The 23,733-nt window shown below is 42.9% G+C and overlaps 1 protein-coding gene and 1 long non-coding RNA gene across 5 annotated transcripts in view; one reads left to right on the top strand and one right to left on the bottom strand.

Annotated features, from left to right (window-relative positions):
• Window positions 1-23,733, top strand: part of LOC143367502 (proton-coupled amino acid transporter-like protein pathetic) — a 55,346-nt gene that overhangs the window by 14,853 nt on the left and 16,760 nt on the right. Inside the window, exons 1-2 of one of the 4 annotated variants that reach the window (XM_076809387.1) lie at window positions 16,348-16,700; window positions 20,053-20,138. In XM_076809387.1, coding sequence (XP_076665502.1) covers window positions 16,650-16,700; window positions 20,053-20,138 — 137 coding nt within the window. In that variant the 5' untranslated portion in view covers window positions 16,348-16,649. Of the gene's footprint in view, window positions 1-16,347; window positions 16,728-20,052; window positions 20,139-23,086; window positions 23,310-23,733 lie in introns of those variants that run through there. The other 3 variants (XM_076809384.1, XM_076809385.1, XM_076809388.1) reach the window with 3 other exon arrangements.
• LOC143367510 (uncharacterized) lies at window positions 11,143-15,769 on the bottom strand. The gene is made up of 3 exons (XR_013085044.1): window positions 15,506-15,769; window positions 11,356-12,028; window positions 11,143-11,264 (listed from the first exon to the last, which is right to left on the bottom strand). It is a non-coding gene; the product is annotated as an uncharacterized LOC143367510 (long non-coding RNA).

Raw genomic sequence — 23,733 nt, forward strand, 5'->3', positions numbered from 1 at the left:
AATGAATTGATCGCAGTACATGTAGGGCCCCTTGAACTCTTAAAATCAGAATGTGTAATCCATTGTTCCGATCATTCGAGACTGGTTATCTCCTCGGTGTAACCCACACGGAGTGTAAACTTTCTCGTGGGCCCATCGATGACCTGCTGGCTAAAGAATGGAGCGTCCACTGTGGGTGACCACTGAACCTACGCGGCAGGAAATGAATAGTCCATTGTGAATGATCGGTGGTCCCACGTGATGTATAATATAAACTTCACGGTGGACCATTATCAACCCACGCGGATAGGTTGCCTGAACTTCACTTGTGAGTCATCGATGATCGGGAAGTAGAACCTCAGCTGCAGGATCCTTGCTAGCACACCCACGCTGCGAGGACTCCGAAGTCTGTAATAAAAGCCTTGCAACGTAAGAAATACTTGTGATAACAAGTGGAAAAAGCGGCATATAGAGCAGGCTTGAATGGCGTCATCATTTTGCTTAGCGGCCATCAGTGTTTATTACTCCTTTATTCCACTTATCTACTATTTCTTACTCGGCGAAGACAGGGCTCCCTCTCGCCAAGCTTTCACGACTACCCCTTCCACTGCGTGCTCCTTCGGAGGATCAAATTACTCTCCGCAGCAAGGAATAGAGAACAAAAGGAGCAAAGAAAACAATAAGGGGGTAATTCGCAGCTAAGCGTTTCACGGGTTAATTCCCAGGTCTCCCAAGTCGATTCCCATTCTTCCACGCAAAGTTTAGGGACATCTGCTTCCTGAAAGGCCCCATTTACAAAGCACAGCGCGCGGGGACTCCCTTCCCGAGTCGACCGATTCTTCCGATCCTCGGTGTACCGCGCGCTACGAAACGGAAAGTCTCGGCCTGGGCTGTTGGTAACTCGGTCGCGCCGAGGAGCTCGATAACGTTGCGCCGGTGGCGAGCGCGCGCTTGCGATGCCATGCACACAGCGTTGCATCCCGAGGGCATGATGCAATCACAGGAACGGCTCGCGTCCGACGGATTTATCTCGCGGTGAAATCAAATTAAAAAGGTCAATGCTGACCAGTTTACAGACGCTTCTTGCGCGTGCACGCGATGCGCAAAGGCGACCGCGGCGACAGCGAGCGGCCCGGGGCCTGTGCGCGTGCGCGGAGGGCGCACGCGCGCTTATATCGGGGGCCACGGAACGTTGGCCGCGTAACGAATGATAGAGCGTGTTCGATCGCCAGCACCGTGGGTTCACTGGTCTCCTAGAAGTAGAAGTCACGCGAACGTGTCTCGAGACCGTTCAGATATCCTTGTGTCCGCACGAGCGCTTTTATATATAGGGTGGCTCCGCAAATATCGCCGATTAGAATAGCCGTTTTCCGTGCTGCCAGCTGTACCGCGTCGAACTTCCCCCGTTGCCCGATAGTGGCCGAACGGGGGGGAGCTTAAACTGCGATCGGCAGCAGGACTGACAAGGGAAGATCCCGAACCCGAAAATTCAAAAAATTCTGAAACTTTGTGAACATGTAGCGGATTTCTTCCTGATTACAACGCAGTTTTTCTTTGCTGCTGAAATTCACTCGGAGGGGGTGAAATTAACCCCTGAAAATACGGTTATTTTCTGATTTTGTGTTATAACTCGCGAACTGTAAGAGATAGAAAAAAAGTTTCAAGACAAAAGTTACTTGTTTTCATTAGATCTATCATTTGATAAAAAGAATTATTTTACAGTTCACGAGTTATAACACAAAATCGGGAAACAACCGGATTTCCAGGGGTCTGTTGCACCCCCTTAGAGTGAATTTGGGCAGCAAAGAAAAATTGCGTTGTAATCAAGAGGGAATTCTCTAGATATTCACAAAGTTTCGGAATTTTTTTAATTTCCGGGTGAGGGATCTTCCCTTGTGAGATAATTCCGTTAGGGAGGATTGTATCTTAAAATGTATCTGTTATAAAAGTAGACGAGGGATACCAACGCAACGCGTGAAGGCTAGTGTTATGTTCGCTCTGCTATATGTAAAAGTGAGCCTCTTCTTTTCTTTCGAACACCCACGGGTACTTCTATCGTTACAAGTTACCATTTATGGGACGCGATTTTTTTCATCGCTTAGCACCTGAATATTATTTTCCTTTTTAATACCGTCTGTGGAAGAATTCTTCTTTCGAGGCTGGATCCATTTCTGGAATCAGCCACGGCTAGTGTTCCTACTCGAGAAATTTTATAATCACTTATTTCTTATTTCTCGAGAAACACTATAATTTCTCGAGAAACTTAATTCTAGGAAAAATATTATAAATCTCATTTATTTTCGTAACCGAATGTATTACTAGTTAATCGCGAACGTATAAACACATCTACAATTTATAATACATCTTATTAATAACATTAGAACCTGTATGAATTCCAATAGAAAATCACAGTACAGAAGATTCGATATTATTAACTAAAGTGCTCTTAAATTCTTATTTAAAAATTTAGAAAAAATGTATACTGAATTAAGTACCTAATCTTCGTAGATCCTACTACCATGTACAATTTTGCTGCGAAAGCTAGCCTTCGCGAGGATTTGAAAATTCGTTTGCTCTCGAGTCCATATCTCGGAGACTCGGCCGGCGCTCCGGTTTCACCGCACGTATTAACCGCGCTAATCAAGATATATCGTTCTATTTCAGCGAAATATTTCACGCATACCTGATCTTCCTGCAAAAAGTCGGGCACGTAACACCGATACTGGTTCAGATCGTTTTCAGGCGGCGACAAAAAGCCACGTTATATATCGGGTATCGTTTAAAATTACGCCATTCTATGCGCGATCGATCTTTGTGCCCGCGAAGGTAAACGCACGCGATATCCTTGCCAGTGGACACCTACATTTGCATACCATTATGCCTGATAAATTCAGCGCGCTGCATGCAGATAAGCGTGGCGGCACGTAAAGAACTTTCAGAAGGAATCGCGGAGGCTTTCTTCTGGTCTGTTGTACTCGATTCCAAGTGAACGTTAACATCGGGATCGCTCGAGTGTTCGGGGTGGCTTGAATGTTCCGTGAATTTTCAGCGGCAATTAGATCTCGCCAAGTTTGCTAGGGCGATTTAATTTGCAACGAGGTTGCTTCATAATGGTAGATGCAAATTTTACTGTTTGTAATTGAGGGGCCCAGTGGAACGCAGGCGCATGCCATCGTTTTATGATTTTAGAGGACAGCAGGTTGAAGGAAAAATTGTTTTCATAGGAGGTGCGGTACGGTATTGGAATTAATTTAAACCGTAGGTACTTGAGTTAGAGGGTAAATGACAACTATTGTCAAATTTTAGCTGAAAAATCATTTTCATAGAAAATGCGGCACGAAATTGTACTGATATTAAACGGTACTTGAATTGCGTGGTAAATGACAAGTATTATCAAATTTTATTTAGTATTATTTAATTTTCACAGCGTGAAGAAAATTTAATATGACTCTGCTCGGTGAAACTTATATGTTATAATATAAAGATGTGGTGGGGTGACACTGCATTGCAAGAACGAATTAATGGTGCGAAGAAACGAAAATTGATGCATATGTGGCATGTGTCTATTTTCCACTGAGCCCCTCAATTGTATGTGAAAGAGTTTTAAGGCACGCATGACCCGGAGCTAATGGTCTTACAGATGTTCAACAGTCTAACATGAAAAATTTATACGATTACACAGAATGCGCCGCACGATGTGCAATATTTCTAGGGATCAACGTCACCATCCAATCCCGAGAGTCAATGAGAGTTAATTGGGACTACATATATGTACTCATTTTAAATTTAGTACAGTAATGTGAATCGTTTAAGGTTTCACTGAATCATTGTTAAATAACGTTTGATTCCAAGGCTTCGCCAATGAGTTAGCAATCGTTTTCGGTGAAGCACGAATTGACGAATTAAATGGGGGAGCAGATTGTCACGCGATTAAGTGAACCAGAGTGCTGAGAATTTTTGTATTTACTATGGGGGGACTAATTATCTGGCATAAAAAATCATTGTTGCTACGGATACATCCGTTTTTGCAACTCCGATGACATGCGCGTAGAAACCACAGGAAATTTATTGAAGTCCCGCGCACGTATTGTGTGTGTGTGTTTTATTTGCGATTAGATAAGTATGTACGCTCTACTACGAAAGATAAAGCTGAATATCATCATTCATGCAAACACTTTAACGTGTCGTAAGAACGTCGAAAAGGCGCGTTCTCTTCAGCTCGTAACAGGAATCCAACGTTGCGTTGGCTATTTATCACTTAAACTGTACATTTACGAGAACACGTGTCGCTTAGAATTGTCTGGTTCACCTAAATACCCACTGTGCATACAATTACGGAATTCCCAATGCGAATATTTCAATAGGAAATATTCAAGAAACATAGGTACCATTTTTTTTAAAAAAAACTCATGCGAAGTTTGGTGGAAAAATATTTTAAGAGGACTCTCTAGAAATTTACTATAGAAGAATTTTATGGTTATCTGTGGAAATGTGTAAACTTTCGTGAGAAAGATATTTCAAAAGAATATTACTGTGGTGTATAGGTACCTACAGTCAGTGGCCGATTTAAGAAAAAGGGCCCAGGGGCCCACTTTTGGGGGAAAATGAAGAGGTAGTTTACTAAAACCGGGCTAAGTGTAGTAGTACAAAAAAAATATAGTGTTTGGTTAAAATCATAATGTTTGTTGGAATATAGGGCCCTAGGGGTCTTCGTGGGCAGGGGCCCATTTTTTCGGGAAAATGAAGAGGCAGTTTACTAAAACCGGGGTAAGTGTAGTAGTACAAAAAAAATATAGTGTTTGGTTAAAATCATAATGTTTGTTGGAATATAGGGCCCTAGGGGTCTTCGTGGGCAGGGGCCCATTTTTTCGGGAAAATGAAGAGATAGTTTACCAAAAACGGACCAAGTGTAGTAACGCGGAAAGAAATGTGGTGTTTGGATACCTATACCTAATCATATTTTTTTTTTTGGTCGTGGGGCCCTGCGGGGCCTTCTGTGCAGGGGCCTAGGCGGCAACCGCCCTGTTAAATCCGCCACTGCCTACAGTACCTTTTTCCGCTGAATGGTTTAAGAAACGCTGTGGACATATATACATATGCAAACGTTTCATCTTTTGGTTTAGATAAATGAGTGTACATATCTACGTGCTAGAAAGCCAGAAACGTTTTATAACGATTCCGCGTATTTTGCACTCGCATGCAATTGCGCGACAGATGTGGAAGAGTCACGTGATCACGCTACAAAGTGCATAGGTACTCGAGGTTGCATTGCTGATGCAATGCACTAAAGTCGATTAATGCAGCAGAGTGTATGAATTCCAGATATATTTCGCTGCGTTGTTTCTGTGTTCGTGATCCGCAGAAAAGAAAAACAGCAAACTCGTGTCTTCCACACGCCATCCCAAGTCTCAGCGCATAAAAACCTACTTGTAATTCAACGCGTGATTCACAGGTTTGGTTACATAAATTCAGAAGACTAGCTAATTCTGAAAGCCACTATCTTGCTCTGCTCCTTGATGCCCAGTTTCGCATCACTTCATCCAGGATATTAACACGAAAAATGAGATTACCCGCATAATGTGGCCAAACGAACGTGACAGTGCTTCATCAACATTTGCGAGTGAAGTCATATACAAACTTCCCACTCCCGTCGTTATAAATTCCATAAAAAGGGCCCCCCCTTTCTTCACCACTATCTTCTACCCAAGAGTCACCTACGATTCTACTAGTCAACCAATTATTATACATCTCATTCGAAAGCCCGCCATGAAATCTGAATTGATTTACTTAAGTACGTCTCGATTATTCCGAACAAGCCCCAGAGGAAAGCTATTATCCACGCTCCGTTTCCCCTCATCAGCGTTTCGTATTAGAGACCACTCGTGCTCCCTCAGATAATTACCCTAATCAAAGCTCCGTCGGTGGATCGTGACAGTGAGCCGCGGTCTCGTCGAACTCACGCGACCAAATTAAAAAGGTCAATGCTGTTACCGGGGGTTTATCGCGTATCCGCGTAATGTAGCCGCTAATTCAGGGGCAAAAGTGGCGCGCGCACCGTCGTCCCACGCGTGGCCAGCACGCGTGTACGTGCACGCGGCCCAGCCTCGGGCCCCGAGATGAGGATGTGACGTTGCTCTCAGATTTGTTAATTTGTTATTGCGCCGACAGCACCGGTCGATCCCCGCATTAATGGGCCACGCGTGTGCTCGCCAAAAGAGAGAGAGACAGGACGCGGATTCCTCTTCGCGGAGCCGCGAATCAAGCGCGTTCGGGAGACAAAAGAATGCCGAGAAGCGGCTACCTTTCATCACTGACTTCGCTTAATTTTCTATAACGAATAGAAAAACGGAGGAGGATGGTTCATTTGGCGGCGTGAGTTTACAGGGAGTTTACCGTTGTTCTTCGCTTTTGTAATTAAGGGGAAATTTTCTTGTGAAATGTAATGTGTGGGGAAATTGTCTGGCTCGGTTCCTTGGTTGAGGATAGAAAAAAGAATTAACGGTGCTAATGACCCTCGGGTCTCCTTTGACCCACCGTCGTTTTCGTTTCATTGACTCTTCTGACTTTTAGAAGAGTGTAAGGAAGTTGTTGATAATACAGTAGTGGTGAGAAGAAAGTTCGGACCATGAATGCTAACAGATATAAGATAGTTCTAAATAGAAATAATAATAAAAATACGAGTTTCAAATGTTCTTTCGACCAGCACTGTAGCCGCGCTTCTCGCCCTTTAACAGCTGGTGTGCATGCACCTGTTATCACGAAACGAACCACGCTTCAATTTTCAATCCCGGCTCCTTTCTATCAGCGGAAAAGTGGAGCGTTCTTTCCCTCCACTCCCTTTCTAATTGTGCGAATGATCGACCAACATGATCGAAGCGCTCGATCGTTTCGCGCGGCTATCGCGATATGTGATTTATTTTCGTCGTTCGTGACGGGCAATTAAGTAGGAAATATACCTAGTCGCGGTTTCGCGAGGCTCGTTATTTCGATTCTTCCTGTAATCCCGGTTGAACGGTAGTAGATTGCTAGTTGCAGGCTTGGTTTTACGATAGCCTAATTGCCATCTGATTACACTTTGATTACATTACGGCTGAATAGTATTCTGTTACTTTGTAAGGTGTGTTCGATTCTGTGCCTGTGGAGCGTGTCCACGTTGCGCGCTGTCCAATAAAGTTAACAGACTATTACGACTGGATACTTAGTAACTGCGCCGTTGCCGTTGGATCGTTAGCGTAAGTCAAGCCTTAGAACTGCAGCCCTTTCACTGCGAGCACTTGAGCCGCGTTGTAAAGACTGGGTTGGTTGTGCGCTTAATACGCGGTGGATTTGTCTAACGCCGTGCATTGTTAAAGGAACGCCGAGACGGGCATCGATAACACAGTTTCATGTGTCGTATTTGATTTCTAGACTGATACTAGCCTTCCTAGTAAACGTGCCCACGAATATCCGCGGAGTGTCGATTACAATGCCTGACCACTATTGCACCTTATCATATGTTGCAGTCTAAATAGATTTCTGTAACACAATCAAAGGTTATTGTCACGTTCAATGGGGACCGTTTGCGACCTATTCCGATTAAGGGGTTATACCTAGTCAGGTGGCCGAAAAGAGGCGAATGTTTGTGATTTTTTTTTGAAAAAGCGGAAGCATATATTGTTACAGAACATTTTGCAGTTAACAGAGCAACTTTTAAAGAGCATTTGGTAATTTTTTCGTAGAAAAATATTTACGCTTATAATAAAGTAACAACCCACATCCAAGAAGCCTTTTTAAAAATTTGGTGTCGCGGTGAGCACTGCGATTATCTAAAATCACGAAACAAAAAAGATTTCGTTAGTATATTAATGTATCTTCCGATTGGCGGAGGGAATTTTCCGAAATATTAATTTAAAGCATCCTGATTTTTTTCGCGTGATTTTTGCTTCACCGCAAAACCAAATTTTTAAAAATGCTTCTTGGATGTCAGTTGTTACTTTATTATAAACGTAAATATTTTTCTACGAGAAAATTACCAAATGTTCTTTAAATGTTGCTCTTTTAAGCGCAGAAAGTTTTGTAAAAATATACTCTTCCGCTTCTTCCAAAAAAATTCACAAATATTCGCCTCTTTTCGGCCGCCTGACTAGGTATAACCCCTTAACTCTGATATCTTGCTACTTGTTTCCCCAATTTGTGTTCCACTCTTTCCCCAATTCGTGTTCCACTCTTTCCCCAATTTGTGTTCCACTCTTTCCCCAATTTGCGTTCCACTCTTTCCCCAATTTGTGTTCCACTCTTTCCCCAATTTGTGTTCCACTCTTTCCCCAATTTGTGTTCCACTCTTTCCCCAATTTGTGTTCCACTCTTCCCCAATTTGTGTTCCACTCTTTCCCCAATTTGTGTTCCACTCTTTCCCCAATTTCTGTTCCACTCTTTCCCCAATTTCTGTTATACTCTCCCCCATGTGCTTCAAAATCGCATGTAGGTAAATCCACGTTTGAGCAGAAGAAGGATCCACGAAGGGAACTGCGTATCAGAGAAGCACAGATCATTCGGGCGTTCGTTATTCGCCATATACCGAAGTGACCGCAAGCACTTCCGAGGTTGACCGAAGTGATCGTTCAACGCGATGGTCGCCACATTATCCCAACTTTTACCTCCGTGTTTGTCCGCACTGTGTTCTAATATTAACAGCAGAGAACGACCGTGGCTGATTAGCTGTCAAGGCCTCCGTCGCATCGGACCCCCGTTCTGCATATCTCCCGTTCTCGACGCTCGTTAACCAAGCAACAACCTCCTGGATCAACATTTCGATGCTTCCTGCCGGGACTAGGCTATTCCGAACGATCTCTTGCTTACTGCACGCCGTAACGCGCTCGATGATCTGGCAGCCCGAGCTGCGCTTCTTTCCGAACTCCCCAGGAAGTCATTGAAATACGTTATCTTAGTGGGTCGAGTATTCTTCCGTCAGCTTAATGCTCTGCCCGGCAGTATTGATAATATTGGGTTCCAGGTTTCGAGTCATTTTAATGGCTAGTCGGACTTTCTTCAATGAAATCCGAAAGGCGGTCGACGCTTCGATAGTTACGCGCGTTTGTGTTTAAATATTCTTTAGCATCGCGACTTTTTGGTGCCATTACCGCAAATGGAGTAAAGCCGGGAATCCACTTGGAAGCTAACAAGGGAATACCGTGAACTGTAAAATAATTTCCCCACCAAATGATAGGTCTAATTAAACGAAGTAACTTTTGTCTTGTAACTATTTTTCTTTCTCTTACAGTTCACGAGTTATAACAGAAAATCGGAAAGTAGCCGAATTTCCAGGGGTTAATTTCACCCCCCTCGAGTGAATTTGGGCAGCAAGCAAAAATTGCGTTGCAATCAGGAGGAAATCCCCTACATATTCGCAAAGTTTCAGATTCTTTTGAATTTTCGCGTTCGGGATCTTCCCTTGTTAGTTGTTACTGGTAGGATTATCTTCCAGTATCGTGAGTTTGAACGTTACTGTGGTGAGTATTATTAGTTTTGAGTATATGTTGCTATTAAGTAACGCCATTTCTTATTATTATCGTTTCGGGTGTAATGCGAGACGGTCTCATTCTTGCTCATTCTTATCAAGTGTGATTCTGATTGTCGGAACGGTGTCTGGCAGTAATGATGAGGGACCATTCATCTTCGTAAGAGGTCATAAGATCACCGTGCTTATCTTTAATCACGTGCATAGCGGCGACCCGTTAAATGAAGTTCAAGTGAACTTATATCCATTCTTCGTCACGTGTACTTCGGCGTAGCCTGAGTATTTTTATATCTAGAACAATGGTGCAGTGAACCTGTATATTGCAACACTTACTTGCGGACGCAACATAAATGTACGCATAGAAATATAGTTTCTGTCTTCGAAAATTAATGCTCAAAGTATCTAAGTACTTTGAATTCATTATAGACGCGGCTAGACTCGAATACAATACTGATTAACCGTTTGGATTTTTCATGCACGCAGCGTAAGCGGGGAACGCCTATGGGCGTAGAACAACTGTGGTTAAGTAATACGACTAAACGAGTCCCGCACACCGCGTGCGTTGTGCGTTCTGAAACTGTATTATTCGATACAATACAACTTCCAATTCGCAGAGTTCGATACAGAGAACTTTCCTCAATTCAGACTCGCTTACCGCAGTACTTAATCGCTGGTTTATACCACTTAACCCTCTATAACCAAAAATCTTACTATAAAATAAAGGGATGTGATTCTCATGTCACGTGTACACACAGTGAAATATTTTAATATATAAAGCAGAAAGCTTCTATATGTTTGTGTGTTTGTCTGTCGCCTAAAAACTTTTGAACGATAAATTCTGGGATCGCGAAATGTGTCTCAGCTCATTATGCCTGACTAATTGAGATGAATGTGACTATTTACAGTAAATAAAAAAAATCTAAATTTCCGGCGAAGCCGAGTAGCAAAGCTAGTAAAACATAATGCGATATGTCGCCTCAGAGTCACGCGGCGTTATAAAGGATTAACGCATAGTGCCTCGCCGAGATATAGCGACTAAACCGAGATCGACTCAAGTGGTGTGCAATGGATAGCATTGAGCGTACAAGCCGCCAAATGTGCCCTGTGCGACTTGTTACAGGGCTGTACTTAATTGGTCTCATGTACTTTCTTTTACCTACTGAACAGATACACATCCATATCTCGATTTCTTTTTTATTTTTTATATAATGTAAAACTGTTTAAGAAGATAAGAGACGCATTTGTCTCTGCTTTGATATCTCTAGCACCTCGAACAGTTAATATACAAATAGGTGGTCTAAAAGTCATCACCCGATTTTCATAGTCTATAACTTTGGTCTTAAATGATTTAAATTCATTCAGATTTATAAATTTTATGACATCAAGTTCCTAAGATAATTTCCACCAAATAATTGCCATTCGAATTGATTAATTTAGGTTCTTTTTATTGCATTCTCCATGGTATTGTGAAGAATTTGTGGGGTTACATTTTCGATTTCGTGTTGGATTTTTAAGAGAAACCCTCAAATTGTATTTATAACCTATTCAAGCCCTGACTATAACTCCGGTTATAACCACTATTTTCGCAAACAATTTTTATTTAATACTCTCTAAAGATTGCCATATAAATCCACACAGCTGGAAGTAAATACATTTAATGGTTTTGTTTAAAAAAATTCCCAAAGTTCATTCCTGTAGGGAACCCCTTAATTGTTGTAAAGTCTGTGGGTCATTCGCGCAAACCAATGCCTTCAAATAGCTCCAAAGAAAGAAGTCTTTAAACATTCGTCTAAGTTTACGTTCCGTAAGACCACTGGCGAATTATTACGTAAAAACATCGACAAAATTTTTCCGCGTTCTTGAAGGTCACACTCATTCACCTTCATGGACAATGACTTTCTAGAGGCCTCCATTGAAATACCGAAACGTCACTGACATATACCTGAAATTACAAAAATTAGGAGCTATTAACATCGGACGGTGACTTTTGCGCCATCTGTTACATCGAAACACTCTGAACCCGAACCCCCGCTTTTACGAAGTCGCTGTATCTCCGCGAAGCACTGTGCGCGCAAGATGCAAGCACGGCGCGACGCGTAGGGTGTGACAGAACCGCTCGCGGAGGTGTCGCGCGAGAATGCAGCCGAAAATATAATTTCTGGCCCGACGGGCGCGTTACGACGTTACCGAAATGACGAATGCTCGCCGAGCAGAGCCGTCGCTTTCGCCGAGGCGCCGCGACGGGAATAGCTGCGGAATAGGTGCCAACGATCCGCCAGCCCGTGGCGGGGCGTAATTAGAATTGCGGATGCCGGAGGTGTGAGAGCCACTGACACCGATTGTCGTTGCATCGGTAAATATTTACAAGATGCAGCCCGCTGGAAAGGGCGAAAGAATTCCTCGCGTAATCGCAAAATAGTCGGAGGTTCTGACGGCGCCCGGCAAGAAATGTGTGGGGACTTGCCATTATCGCAGCGTTAACTCGCCGAGTAAACCGCTCGGGCGCTATCTTTAACTCGGAGTTTGTATTTTTCCAGTGGTTTCACTGCGGGGCTGAAAAATGGAATAGATAACTGTATTTTTTAATTACTTTGACTGCGTTAGAATTGGGAGAGCTGGTATGGATATTTCTGAAACAGTGGCAATGCTTGATGCTTAATTACGTTACGGTCCTCTTATGCTGCATCCTCTCTTTACTGTAATCTAGTGGAGACCGGTTTTTTATGTAAGCGCAAAGACAGTGGAAATTGTTTAGTATACACGGTTAGGTTTATGAATATGTAGTTGGTTCAATTCCATTCACACGGTGACGCGAATGCTCGGCAAAAGTATCTCGAATGGGCATTGAGGATTTTTTAATAAACCTGTTAACAGGTTTTCTGCCGCGTGACGCTGTCTGCCTGTTTTTAACGCTGCGCTTCTAAAGTAGTCGCTTCTAAGCAGTTGGGAACACTCTGAGAAGGTCGATTGTGATATTCCATTCGAACTCTTTCTAACGTCACCTTCGCCTCGATTTATGTCGTTTTGATTTACGATTTATAGGTTGTTTCAAGAGCAGAAACTTATAATATGATAGGAACCACGTCGACTTATTTGGAATATGATCTGGTATAAAGTGGACACCTGGAGAATTTTAATGTTCTTTTTAAATGTGTCAATAGAAGGTAGAATATCAAGCTTTCGTTCTGAAATTTCGATTTTTTTTACTGCAAATGAAAACCATATGCTGTAACTACCTATCTTCTCTAAAGACACCTAAAGAGAAGTACCTACCAAAGAAGAATTTCGGAAACGTTAAGTGGATTTTAAAATATTCTAATTTCAATTGCGGTTAGGACCCAAGAGCAGTGGCGCATCCAGAGGGGGTGCGTAGGCACCCCTCAAATAAAGGGTTTTGTAGAAAGAAAAGAAAACTGGATTTTGTTCTAAATTTTTATAATCACCTAATTAATTTTATTGCATTTGCAATATAAATATTTTTATCCGTTTAACTCGGCTTCCCTAAGATTAAATCCTGAGTGCGCCACTGTTTCAGGGTAAGATATGGTTTAAAAGTTTCACAGTGTCATTCTACGGTTAAGCAGAGCTCGGATTAAGTGGAATTCGGATTATCGAGTCTGCACTCTATCCTCGAACGATGTACCATAGGCGCTGATTCAAGCGAGCCGACAACGAGCCACGCGTAACAGCGTCGCCAACGGGATGTAAACCGCGGTGAAAATTCTATTCCTGGATGGACTCGGTTCGAGCTTCTCGGAATACCTCGAAAACGTGGCGTTCCCCGTGCTCGATGAAAATAATCTTATAGAACGCCGATGCGCGATCGGTTTCCGTTGCAAAGATAGAAAACAGCAGCCACTTTCCATTGTTTATGGCTCGTCTCATGGTAAATAAATCCTTTCGATCTGGATCTCCGTTCTAGTGATCGAAATTCAATCCATTTTCTACTGTTTTATTCGGGGATTGTTTGTCGACGAAAATGGCACAACGGGAAGTCCTTTGACCTCAATATTTTTATGGTGGTGGCCTCGAAAGAAGTAGTAGGTACTTTTATGCGTAATATTATAGCAGTATATACAGGGCTTTCCGCGAAAGGGCATCAAATATTTTAATTTAGGGAGTCGAGACAATTTCAAAATTAATTCAATGTGGCAACTCACGTCTGAGTCATTCCTAATTCGCTATATGATAGAAAAGTTAATTGTTCTTAAAGTTGTCGGTGTTTAAACCTTTTCTAATTTTTTTCACTCAAAATTTGTTGCTCCCGAAAATCTGCTGCCCCCGAAAATTTGCTGCTTCTGAAAATTTGTCACTCCCCCAAATTTGTCATTTCCCAAATTTGTCAATTCCCAAATTTGTCAATTCCCAAATTTTTTGCTCCCCAAAATTTGCCGCTCCCCAAAATTGATCACTCCCAAAATCTTTCGCTCCCCAAAACTTTTCGCTCCCCAAAACTTTTCGCTCCCCAAAACTTTTCGCTCCACAAAATTTTTCGCTCCCCAAAATTTTTTGTTTTACAAAATTTTTCGTTCCCTAAAATTTGTCGCGCCCCAAAATTTGTCACCCTCCAAAATCGGCCGCTCCCCAAAATTGGTCACTCCCCAAATTTTTCGCTCCCCAAAATTTTCCGCCCTACGTTGCAACCTACTTAGCCTGTACCCAAATCCGCCCTCGAGTATATAGAATGTAAGTTACATTATTTAGCGGAAAGAAAATTTGAAATATCTCTCCTGAAATTTATTATATACATTTACTGCACGAAATTAATATATTTATTGTTCCCCTGCCAATTGTACAATTCAATCGCATCATCACTACCCTAAATGAGCGATTTCGAATCACAAAGGGGCGAGCATCGTTGATGGGGTGTCGTCATTCATTATCATTGGCACCACTTATGCTCGAACGAACAAGAGGAAGGGCCTCTATGGGCAGTGTTATTTGCAGTCGCCGGTGATATCAAGCCCATTTGCAGAGCGCTATTTGCAATTGTTCCATTTGCAATGAACAGGAAGATTGGTGGCATTTACCGTTAAGCAAACGAAGCGGTGAACATCGTGCGCGGGATTATATTTGCCATCATCGTCTCATTCGACGAGAGTCGCCGGGCCATTCTTTTATGCTTTTTCAAAAGTTACAGGAACACCCAGAATCCAAAACTTAAGAAACTAGAGAACAATAGAAATAGTGATCCATGTAAAAAAAAAATTCCTGCTCTTATTGAATTCTTTGTGTCGTACTCTATTTATATAGTACCAACGTTCTTCAATGCCAGTTTTTATTACTTCGTACAGCCACTTATCCATATCTTTCAACAGCAATGCCAATTTCTCATGCACAACAGGAACCAATTTCTACGTTCGTTAAAAAATTCTTGGAAAACCTATCGACACGTTCCTCGACAAATGCCTTTTGTCCGTTTTTAAACGGTGTTGCATAATCGTTCGTGACCGTTGCCGTCCAATATATTTTTTCTCCTTCGCATCAGGCGATTGGAATTCGAAAAATCACTGTATATAGAATATGCACGCGTGCCTCGGCGCTTTACGAGGAATCCCTGACACAATCGGACGCTTTTCTTGCATTGTTCGTCACACGGGGGCGTGGCTTAAGGAGACCCTCCTGTCAAAACACTCGAGAAATAGATGATTTTTATGAATTTTTTACACGAAGGGGTTATAACAGATCCTAAAAAATATTTTTGGCTATGATTAATACACTCGTTAGTTTACAAAAAAAACTGTTTCTTCCATGTTTTCGGTCCTGATGCATTTTCTAGCACCAGTGGCGCCTAGTGCAGCGCTGCCAAAAAGAGCCAGCCTCCGATTCGAGAAACCTCGTACCCTTTCTCTCTTTATTTATCATCTATCGTGCCACAAATTTAGTACGAAAATTTCCTGCACTCCCTCATTTTCTCTGTCCACCCTTCCTCCTGCCTCCGCCTCAACCACTACCTCCCCAGAACTAATCATAAACAATTCACCTAGCATCGTCTGAAAAAAGCCACTCGACAACCATTATCATAATTACCCCTTTCCTCTGCCTCGCTGATTGACGGGAACCTCTTCCACTATCCCCGGTCCCATACACGCGGCGATTCTACCGTCCTCCAGTGCCCCGTCGAGCAAGACCGTGCACGAGCAGCAGCGTGACGGAAGCGGCCGTCGACGCGAATAACGCGGGTCTCGTTTACGTGGGAGGGCGAAGTCGCGGTCCGTAATTAGAGCCCTCTAATTCCGCGATCAAACTGGGCGGCAGGTGACGCGCGGCGTCCATCTGTCGCCGCGCGGCTCAAACAGATTCTATTAAGCTTGGTTAGCGGTCGGGGCAGCCAGCGGAGGAGACAGAGCAGGATGCTCACGTGAGACGGCCAACGTCTATTTGCTCTTCCTATTTTCGTAGCCGTTTGGTATATAAAGAGCCCCGTCCTCGGGAGACATTGCCGAAAGATTTGGCAGCGATCCGCGGTTTTCTGCGTCGCGGCACTCGGTGCCGTAGATAGAGTCGCTAGAGAAGGCGACCGGGAGCATAGTGTACCCGGAGGAACCGTTGTCGGAGCTGCGTTCGACGGGATAGCGCCGCGGTGCCGGGGTTCTTTCCAACGTATTCGTCAGCGGGCCAGCTCCCTCGGACTTGGGCTCGAAGTGGGCCTGCTCCCTCGGACTTGGGCTCGAAGCGGGGACTCCCAAGATAGATCATCGTTCGCTAGCGTCCACTTTGAACCTCCGTTCGACTCGATTCGCAGTGGACAGAGAGGGATCAGTGTTTCGCGGTTGCCCGTGACGCTTCCGCGCGTCCAGGAGGAGAAGGTATTCTACTAGGAAGAGCCTAGGTCGCGAGGAGGTAGCGCGATCGATATTCCGCTCCGGCTGTGTTTCGGTGCCGATCCACGTGCGCGAGGGTGCGCGCCCGTTCAAGTGGTTTTCCCCTCGTGATCTTATTTACACGAATAACACTCGCCGTTGCCAGCGAACTGGGGCAAATCGGATAGCCCTCCCAGACGTCGGGGGCCGCTGTTTGGCGCGCCGCGCGGGTGAATACCGTTTGGCACCGGTGGATGATAAATAAAGCACGTGGTGTGACGGCGACGCTGGTGCTCGTCGAATAGCAGGAAGGGAAACGGGACAGGCGGCTTTGCGGGAATGTCAGTGGACGTATCGAGCGACAGGTGAACATGGGGAACACGGACAGCGTCCACGACGTGGAGATGAGCTCCCTCTCGGCGGTGAGCAACGACCGTCCTCATATCATGGTGAATACGATCATTGACTAGACTCGGTGTTGTGTCCTTGTCATTGAGGTGGATTAATGAAAGGCTCGAGGAACCGAGTGGATGCGTCAGCCATGTTGGGAGAGATGGGACACAGTTTCTGGATGGGTTAAAGTGGTCTCTGATTGGAGGAGATGATAGCACAAAGTTTCTATTCCTCTAAGTTTTGTTTATATTGCTGGTGCGCCAATGATGCCATTATTAGTTGCTGGCAGTTGGTCGTAATTCAAGATGGGGATAGTTAATGATTTAAGGGTGCATTCTCGTGTAGTCTCTTCAAACTTTAGGATTTTTTTTACAGAAAACTGTAACACATAGGTGAAACAGACTTTTGGTATTGATTTATATATACAGTAGCGGGCAAAAAAGTTACCACTTTCTCGAACCACCCCTACTTCTATTACTTTTCAATATCAACTCAACCTGCAGTGTGTGCCTAATATACATATTCTGAAAGAGAATTAAAAGCTGTATAAAACCCAGCTAGAGTTTAATTTATTTAACTAACAAACAAATCCCTACATAACATTAAACAAGGCAACACAGTTTTAAAGCCAACAAAAAGTTACCACTTCTGAACATTAATAAAAAAATCTAATATTTTGTGGGGGCACCTTTTGCTTTTAGGACAACCTAAAAAGTTACTGAACGTGGTATCTTCTTTGTCGGCCCCAAAAATTTGTGATACCCCGTTCAATGTCGTATAACACTTTTGTTTTTCAGTCAAATAAATTCAACTTTAACTGGGTTTTATACAGCTTTAAATTCTTCACCAGAATATGCAAAAAAAAAAATAGAACAATTCGAAAAAGTGGTAACTTTTTTGTCCGCTAGTGTATTTTGAGATTATAAGATTTTTTTGTATTGTTTTTTCTGCGATGTAATCTTGAATAAATAGCTGAAACTGGACAGCCGCGCGGGCAATAAGATCAGCGGGCTCATCTCAAATGAAAAGTCGAAAGTTTTTCTAAAATATATGTGTATGGTTATCGTATTACCAATCGTTACTGAAAAATAATGAAAATTCGATGATTGGTGCATGTTTTAATAAAAGTACCCCGAAACCGGTAATTTGGTGCTAAAAAATGCTGAATAAAATCAAATTGAGTGAACCAAAACAAGTTGGTAATGCGATAGCGAGTTCATTTACGGGAAGAATCCCGAAAGAATTTTTTAAATCCGTCAAATAGTTCTTTTGTATTTATGTACGTCGATTTTTTGTACGTATCACCGTAAGAGTTCCACTTACCGATTTATTCAAGATTACATCGGAGAATGAAAATAATAAAATATAAATTTGTTATCATCTTAAAATATGTATAAATCAATACCAAAAATACGTTTTACCCTCTGTTAAAGTTTTCTTTAAAAAAAAATCCTAAATTTTGGTAAATGCGAGAGTGGCTGTCCGCGTTTCGGAAATTTTTCGCAATAATTTTAGAAGAATTTTGTAATCATTTCGGAGGCGCGTGTGAGGCTATTTATTGGAATCGTGCAATGTTTTGCCGCGTGCTGGGGTGCTGTAGAACAGCTGACGAAAGTCGATCAACAAAAGTTTCATTCGATCACGAGATCGGTTACGAAAGAGCACCATTGACAGGTCGAACAGGTTGTAAGAACAGACCACGAGGCATAGGTGTCTGGCCGAGCCTAGGCGCCAGTAAACATACGGTATATGCATTTGAATAAACTATACAGGGTGAGTCACGTAATAAGAGAATCTAAAACGCCTTCGTTGCTGCTGCAAAACCTCGTTGTTTCCAACAAATTACTGAGACAACAGAGAGTACTTCTTCCTAAAATCACGGTTTAGAATTTCAAAATTTCTAAATATTAAAACATTAGATAGTAAATTTTCTTTTAGAAATATAAATATGTTTTTAGATAGAAAATTAATATTAAAGGAAATAAGAGATATAATCTCTATAAAATAAACTATTATGAAAATGAACTTGATAGAAAAAGTACAACAAAAATATACAGTCTTTAATGCGAGGACAACCTCGTAGCTTTTCGTCAGAAATGTAATTATCCTGTAATTGCAATGGAACTGACGCATTGTCATGGACGAGCCGTGCAGTCGAACTCGCGGTTTACGTAAAGGTGACGGTAATTTCCATTCAGATCGTCAGTCTCCCGGTAGAAGACAGCTTGCTGGCAATTATTTACTAAAACACAAAATAATTTAAGAAAAGAAGACACAATGGTCCCACGATTCTCAACCCACCGAACAAACTTAGCACTTCAATGCGTCATTTCGTAATTTCGATCTACTACTTTCTATAAACCTAAGAATTCAAAACCATTTTATTTTTATCACCGACGAAACTATACCATTCATAGTGAATACCATTTCGATCCTATTCGCAAGTTTTGAAAAGATTGATCATGGGTGCAAAGTTTACCCCCAAAACCAGTAGCGCCCTCAGGATTTAATCTCTGAGGGAGCCGAGTTGAATGGATACAAATTTTTTAATGTAACAAATTCAATAAAATCCCTAGGTAATTATAAAAATCTATTTAAAGAGTAAAATCCATCTTTTCTTTTTACAAAGCTCTTGAATTGCTTCACTCGCGGTTACAATCTCCTTTTTCTTTGGGTGGCGCCAGGGCCAAAAACCCTTCTTATCCATTTAGTTTCAAAAAGACTCACATTTAAAATTACAGTAGTGTAGTTGTAAAATAAAGTTCTTGACGAAAGGCCCGTTGTATTTTCCTACGATAAATTGCGATCTTATGAGTAATCGTCATTTCTTTGCTGCCCGCACTGTTTATAGAAGGGTACATTTATGGCATAGGATCGGAATATCGTGTTTCCAGTTATCGTGTTGATGAAGAAGAAGAAGAAGAAGAAAATTATAATTAATTAATTACAATACTCTTCTTGAAAATGATGTTAATTACCTGCACCTAAGTATACAAATGTAAAATGCATTCTACTTCGTATTTACTATACATTATTAATTAATTATAATTATTATACTCTTAACTATAATATTCTTCTCCTCGTGATATCATCACATATATTAAATAATTATAGTTACAGTTAATTAACATTATTTTTATATTCAATAATTAACCTTAAAAAGTACCTACATTATTATCATTTTAGAATCACAGTATTGCAATTCATTCCAACAATTTATCTTACTTTTAAAAATATTACTCTTGGCCAGCGTTCCCTATGGCACGCGCCACTGTGCGTCAGCTTCTTCCCGACGGAAATCAGCATCCAACGTTAAATGTTAATTACCAACCAACGAAATACGTTCCACTAACGCGCGCCTTTATCTTCTGCCTGTTCCAGAGAACACCAATGCGCCCGATGATAGCGGAATACGACCCAAAGAAGCACGGTGTGAAAACAGAACTCTCAGACATGGTTCTTGTCAAGTAAGTGCGATGTACTTGGTTTACGAAACCGACGCGAACGAACGGTTCAACGATAGTCAAGCCAATTCACTATCTGCTACCACGACCAATCATCACCATTGCTTTCTTGCCAAACACAAACGCTCCGTGCTCAAGCAAACGTGAGTGACAAACCCCCCGAGGATCATATACTGTGCATTGTATCGTATATATGTGTATTCTCTCATTCTCTATGCTCTTTTACACACGTACATACACACAAGTACCATCCCACCCCCAAACCTTCCAAAAGACAAATTACTCTATGATCATCAGCATCACAAACCAAAATCCATGCATACCGCCTGATCGCTGACGTAGAATTCGTAGCGTAGCTGGCACCAGGGATGCTTGACGATTGACCGCTGAATCGTGACGATTCTACATTCTACGATGGTAGATTGCTGGTTTGTGCAGAAACGCGCTTCCGTTTTCCCATTTCTCCCCTACCTTCTCTCTCTCTCTCTCTCTTTTTTTTTAGTATTAATTTACTTGTGTTTTTCGTGCACTCACGCTGGTACGTTTTAGAACCCCCCCTGTTCTATTTTCTCTATTAACCCATTTACGCCCACGAACGAGGATTTTCATTTTGTGCATTCGTGAAAGCGATACTTATTTATTCACGGTCCATTTCGATATCTGTGTCGTGTTCAGTGTAAGCGTCCTATTTTAGAAATATGGTTTCTCGTGCTGTCACTCGGAATGGTTTTGTCGATTCGCGAGGAAGGGGGTCCGGAATTTTTGGAGCTCGTCGGTATTTGCCGAGGGGAGTGAAAAATGTATTCACGAATGTTTGCCGAGCAAAGGTGTCAGAGCGAATTCTTATTATTTTTATCTCTGCGTGTGTTCTGTTGTTCCACTGTGCATTGTTGAGTTTCACACTTGTTCAAGGTGTACAGTTCTTCCATTCGCTGTTTTACGATAATTAATAACATTTCTCGCTCTTCTCGACGGGTGCCGTGCGTCTCAAATATTTCGAACGATTTCCTCTAAAGCCGCGCAGCATTTTGAACGTCGCTCTCTCTCTGAGTAATGCCATTTTTACATTCCGTCGATTAAAAAAATTTCTACCAGCTTTTAAATATCGATTTAACATCATTCGAGGACGTGTAGTAACATAGAACGTATTACTAGGCGGGGGAAGCGCGTGCTTGTAATTATTTACGCAGAGGAATTCTGCTCGGCGTATGTAAAAGTGGTACGAACAATGTACATTCGTAACGATGGGAAAAAATGCTTCGATAAATGCTGAAACTAGTGCGCACAATACAGTTGAACGTAAATTGCACTTTACCGAGATACAGCTACTTTAACCTGCTTCCGTAATTGAAAAATTGGAGTGCGCATTTCGCTGCCGGTAGTTCTTCCATTAGTGGCTTCGCTACCTCGACGAAGGAAACACTTAAAACGAATAGTATCGCATCGGATTGATCACAGAAGTACGGTTTTATATAAGGAGACCCAGGAATTACTAAGGAATCTCGATATGAAAATATCGTTCTCGCACACGATCTTGAAACCAGCGTCACCCTTCCCAAATAAATGCAAAGGTCGCGGAAGAATTTCTAGAGCTTTTGGAAAAATCGTGCAAGGGTGTCGAGTGAAACGGGAATTGAACGATTACTTTTCTAACAACATAAATATCGTTGACGATTTTACTGCGGAAATTAATTGACACTCCTTGAATTAAATCAAATTCGAGTGCAATTGAATTTGGCCAATAGAACTACGAAAAGCTATGTACTTTTAATTGAGGCCACCTTTGACCAATTATGTATTCAAATCTCCTTCGCAGCGTACAAAATGCTTGATACGCTTTCTAAAATGGAAGCGTGCCTGGTTCGTCTGTTTACCCGACCTCCTTGACACAACCAAAGACAGTTGCCCTTGTCTCCTTACAGCTGTAGATTTTAACAGAGCGACGGAGGGAGAACGAGTGATAAAAATGAGAGGATACGTAATATACGCGAATGATGCACGCGGGAGCCGATTTTTCCGCACAAACGAGCGATTCCCTCGGTCATCGATTTAGCGGCAACGCGGCCAAATCTTTGGATCCTACGCGCAAAAGACGGAGTTCCTCCTTGCTGCACCTACCGCGACTTCTCCCGCCAGAAACGATACGCTCCGCCGCGACCGATCCTCCAACCTCCCGCAGGACTCGCAAAAGCGCACGCTGTCGATGTTCGTCGCCACTTCACCGCCGCTTGTCCGCGCCAGTATTTCCTTCTCTCCCGCGGCACAGTGTTCCGGTTGCGTAAGTGTCTATCCGCGTTCGGTTCTCGCGCGCGCTCGCCAGCGAATAATCGATCGAGAAATCGGCGCGGGAACACTTGGCGCAAACGTTTTTCCACGTTGTGCAACGCAAAGGAACTATTCCTCGCATCTCTTTTTTTTTCACGCGCCATTACGCTAACTTTAATTGCTTGGAGATTAATTGGAAACGCGGAATCGCCGGGCACACCTGTTGCCGATAACGCCGCGCCGTTTCGATCGTCGGGCGCGTGTAATTGTCCTGGTAATATCGCGCTGGGAATAATTGGCCCGCAAGGTCGATTGTCGCTCGCGGCAACGGTTAAGCGCGGTCCCCTACGAAGGAGCAGGCGGTATTGAAACTGGCGAGTCTACTTAGAGCTGCGAGCTGAAAGAATTCTGTTTAGACGCCTTCGGAGTCGTCGCAGTTCGACTGCGATCTCTTTTCCCTGCGGAGCTGCGCAAGTTCTTCCTAGTTCTATAGATCGAACGAACTCTCCTCGAGGGATTAGGCCGAGGTAGCGCTTCGAGTGGCGTTGGCGTGTTTCCACGCCGAGGGACGTTTTCGCGTCGTTCGGGGAGAGTTAAGTCGATGGTGTGTTTCGTAAATCTTGCGCCACTCGAAGTATTGTGTAGCTTAGCATCTGGCCCGACACGATCCGTAATCCTGCGCTCCTTTTTCCCCTGTAACTCGCGGTAGAAAGATAAACAGGTGGGAGAGAAATCGGGTTAAGGAGGCCGAGGGTGAGTGGAAGGAAGAAAGGTGCAGAAAGGAGGGAATCCTCGCGAGCGGTTTCTTCGTCATTGGCTGAGGATGCGTCGTAACTGAGGCCATGCGGTGTGCAAGCAAACTATTGTTCCTCCAAAAGGATATATAAAGATGACATCTGTCTTTACCATGTAATATGTGCATTTATATGATTCCAGACTTGCGTATAAACTGCGGGCACAGAATTCGGGCTCTATCAAAGTGCTCTGCGCATAACGTGAAAGTGAAAAAAAAAACAAAGCAATAAAACCTAAAAAAGTAAACATAAAGAAAACGGTACTATTTTAGAAAGTGAAACGGCAAGGTCTCCGGTGGACGGTCGCGGGTTCGAGCGGGAAAAAAAAAAAGAAAAAAGAAACGTTTCTCTGTGACGGTTAAGTTAACTTCGACCGAGACGAGCAGCGGGGAGAAAATAGTCGTGGAAAGAGTGTAATAAAATCGTGTGACCGGGACGGACCGCGACGACGCTAACGCACCCCGACGGACGATCTAAAAAAGACCGGCGAGAGAGAAAAGGATAAGTACGTCGGATACGAAAAAAGAAACAGAGACAAG

The sequence above is a fragment of the Andrena cerasifolii genome, chromosome 3 (assembly GCF_050908995.1).
Source record: "Andrena cerasifolii isolate SP2316 chromosome 3, iyAndCera1_principal, whole genome shotgun sequence".
NCBI lineage: Eukaryota > Metazoa > Arthropoda > Insecta > Hymenoptera > Andrenidae > Andrena > Andrena cerasifolii.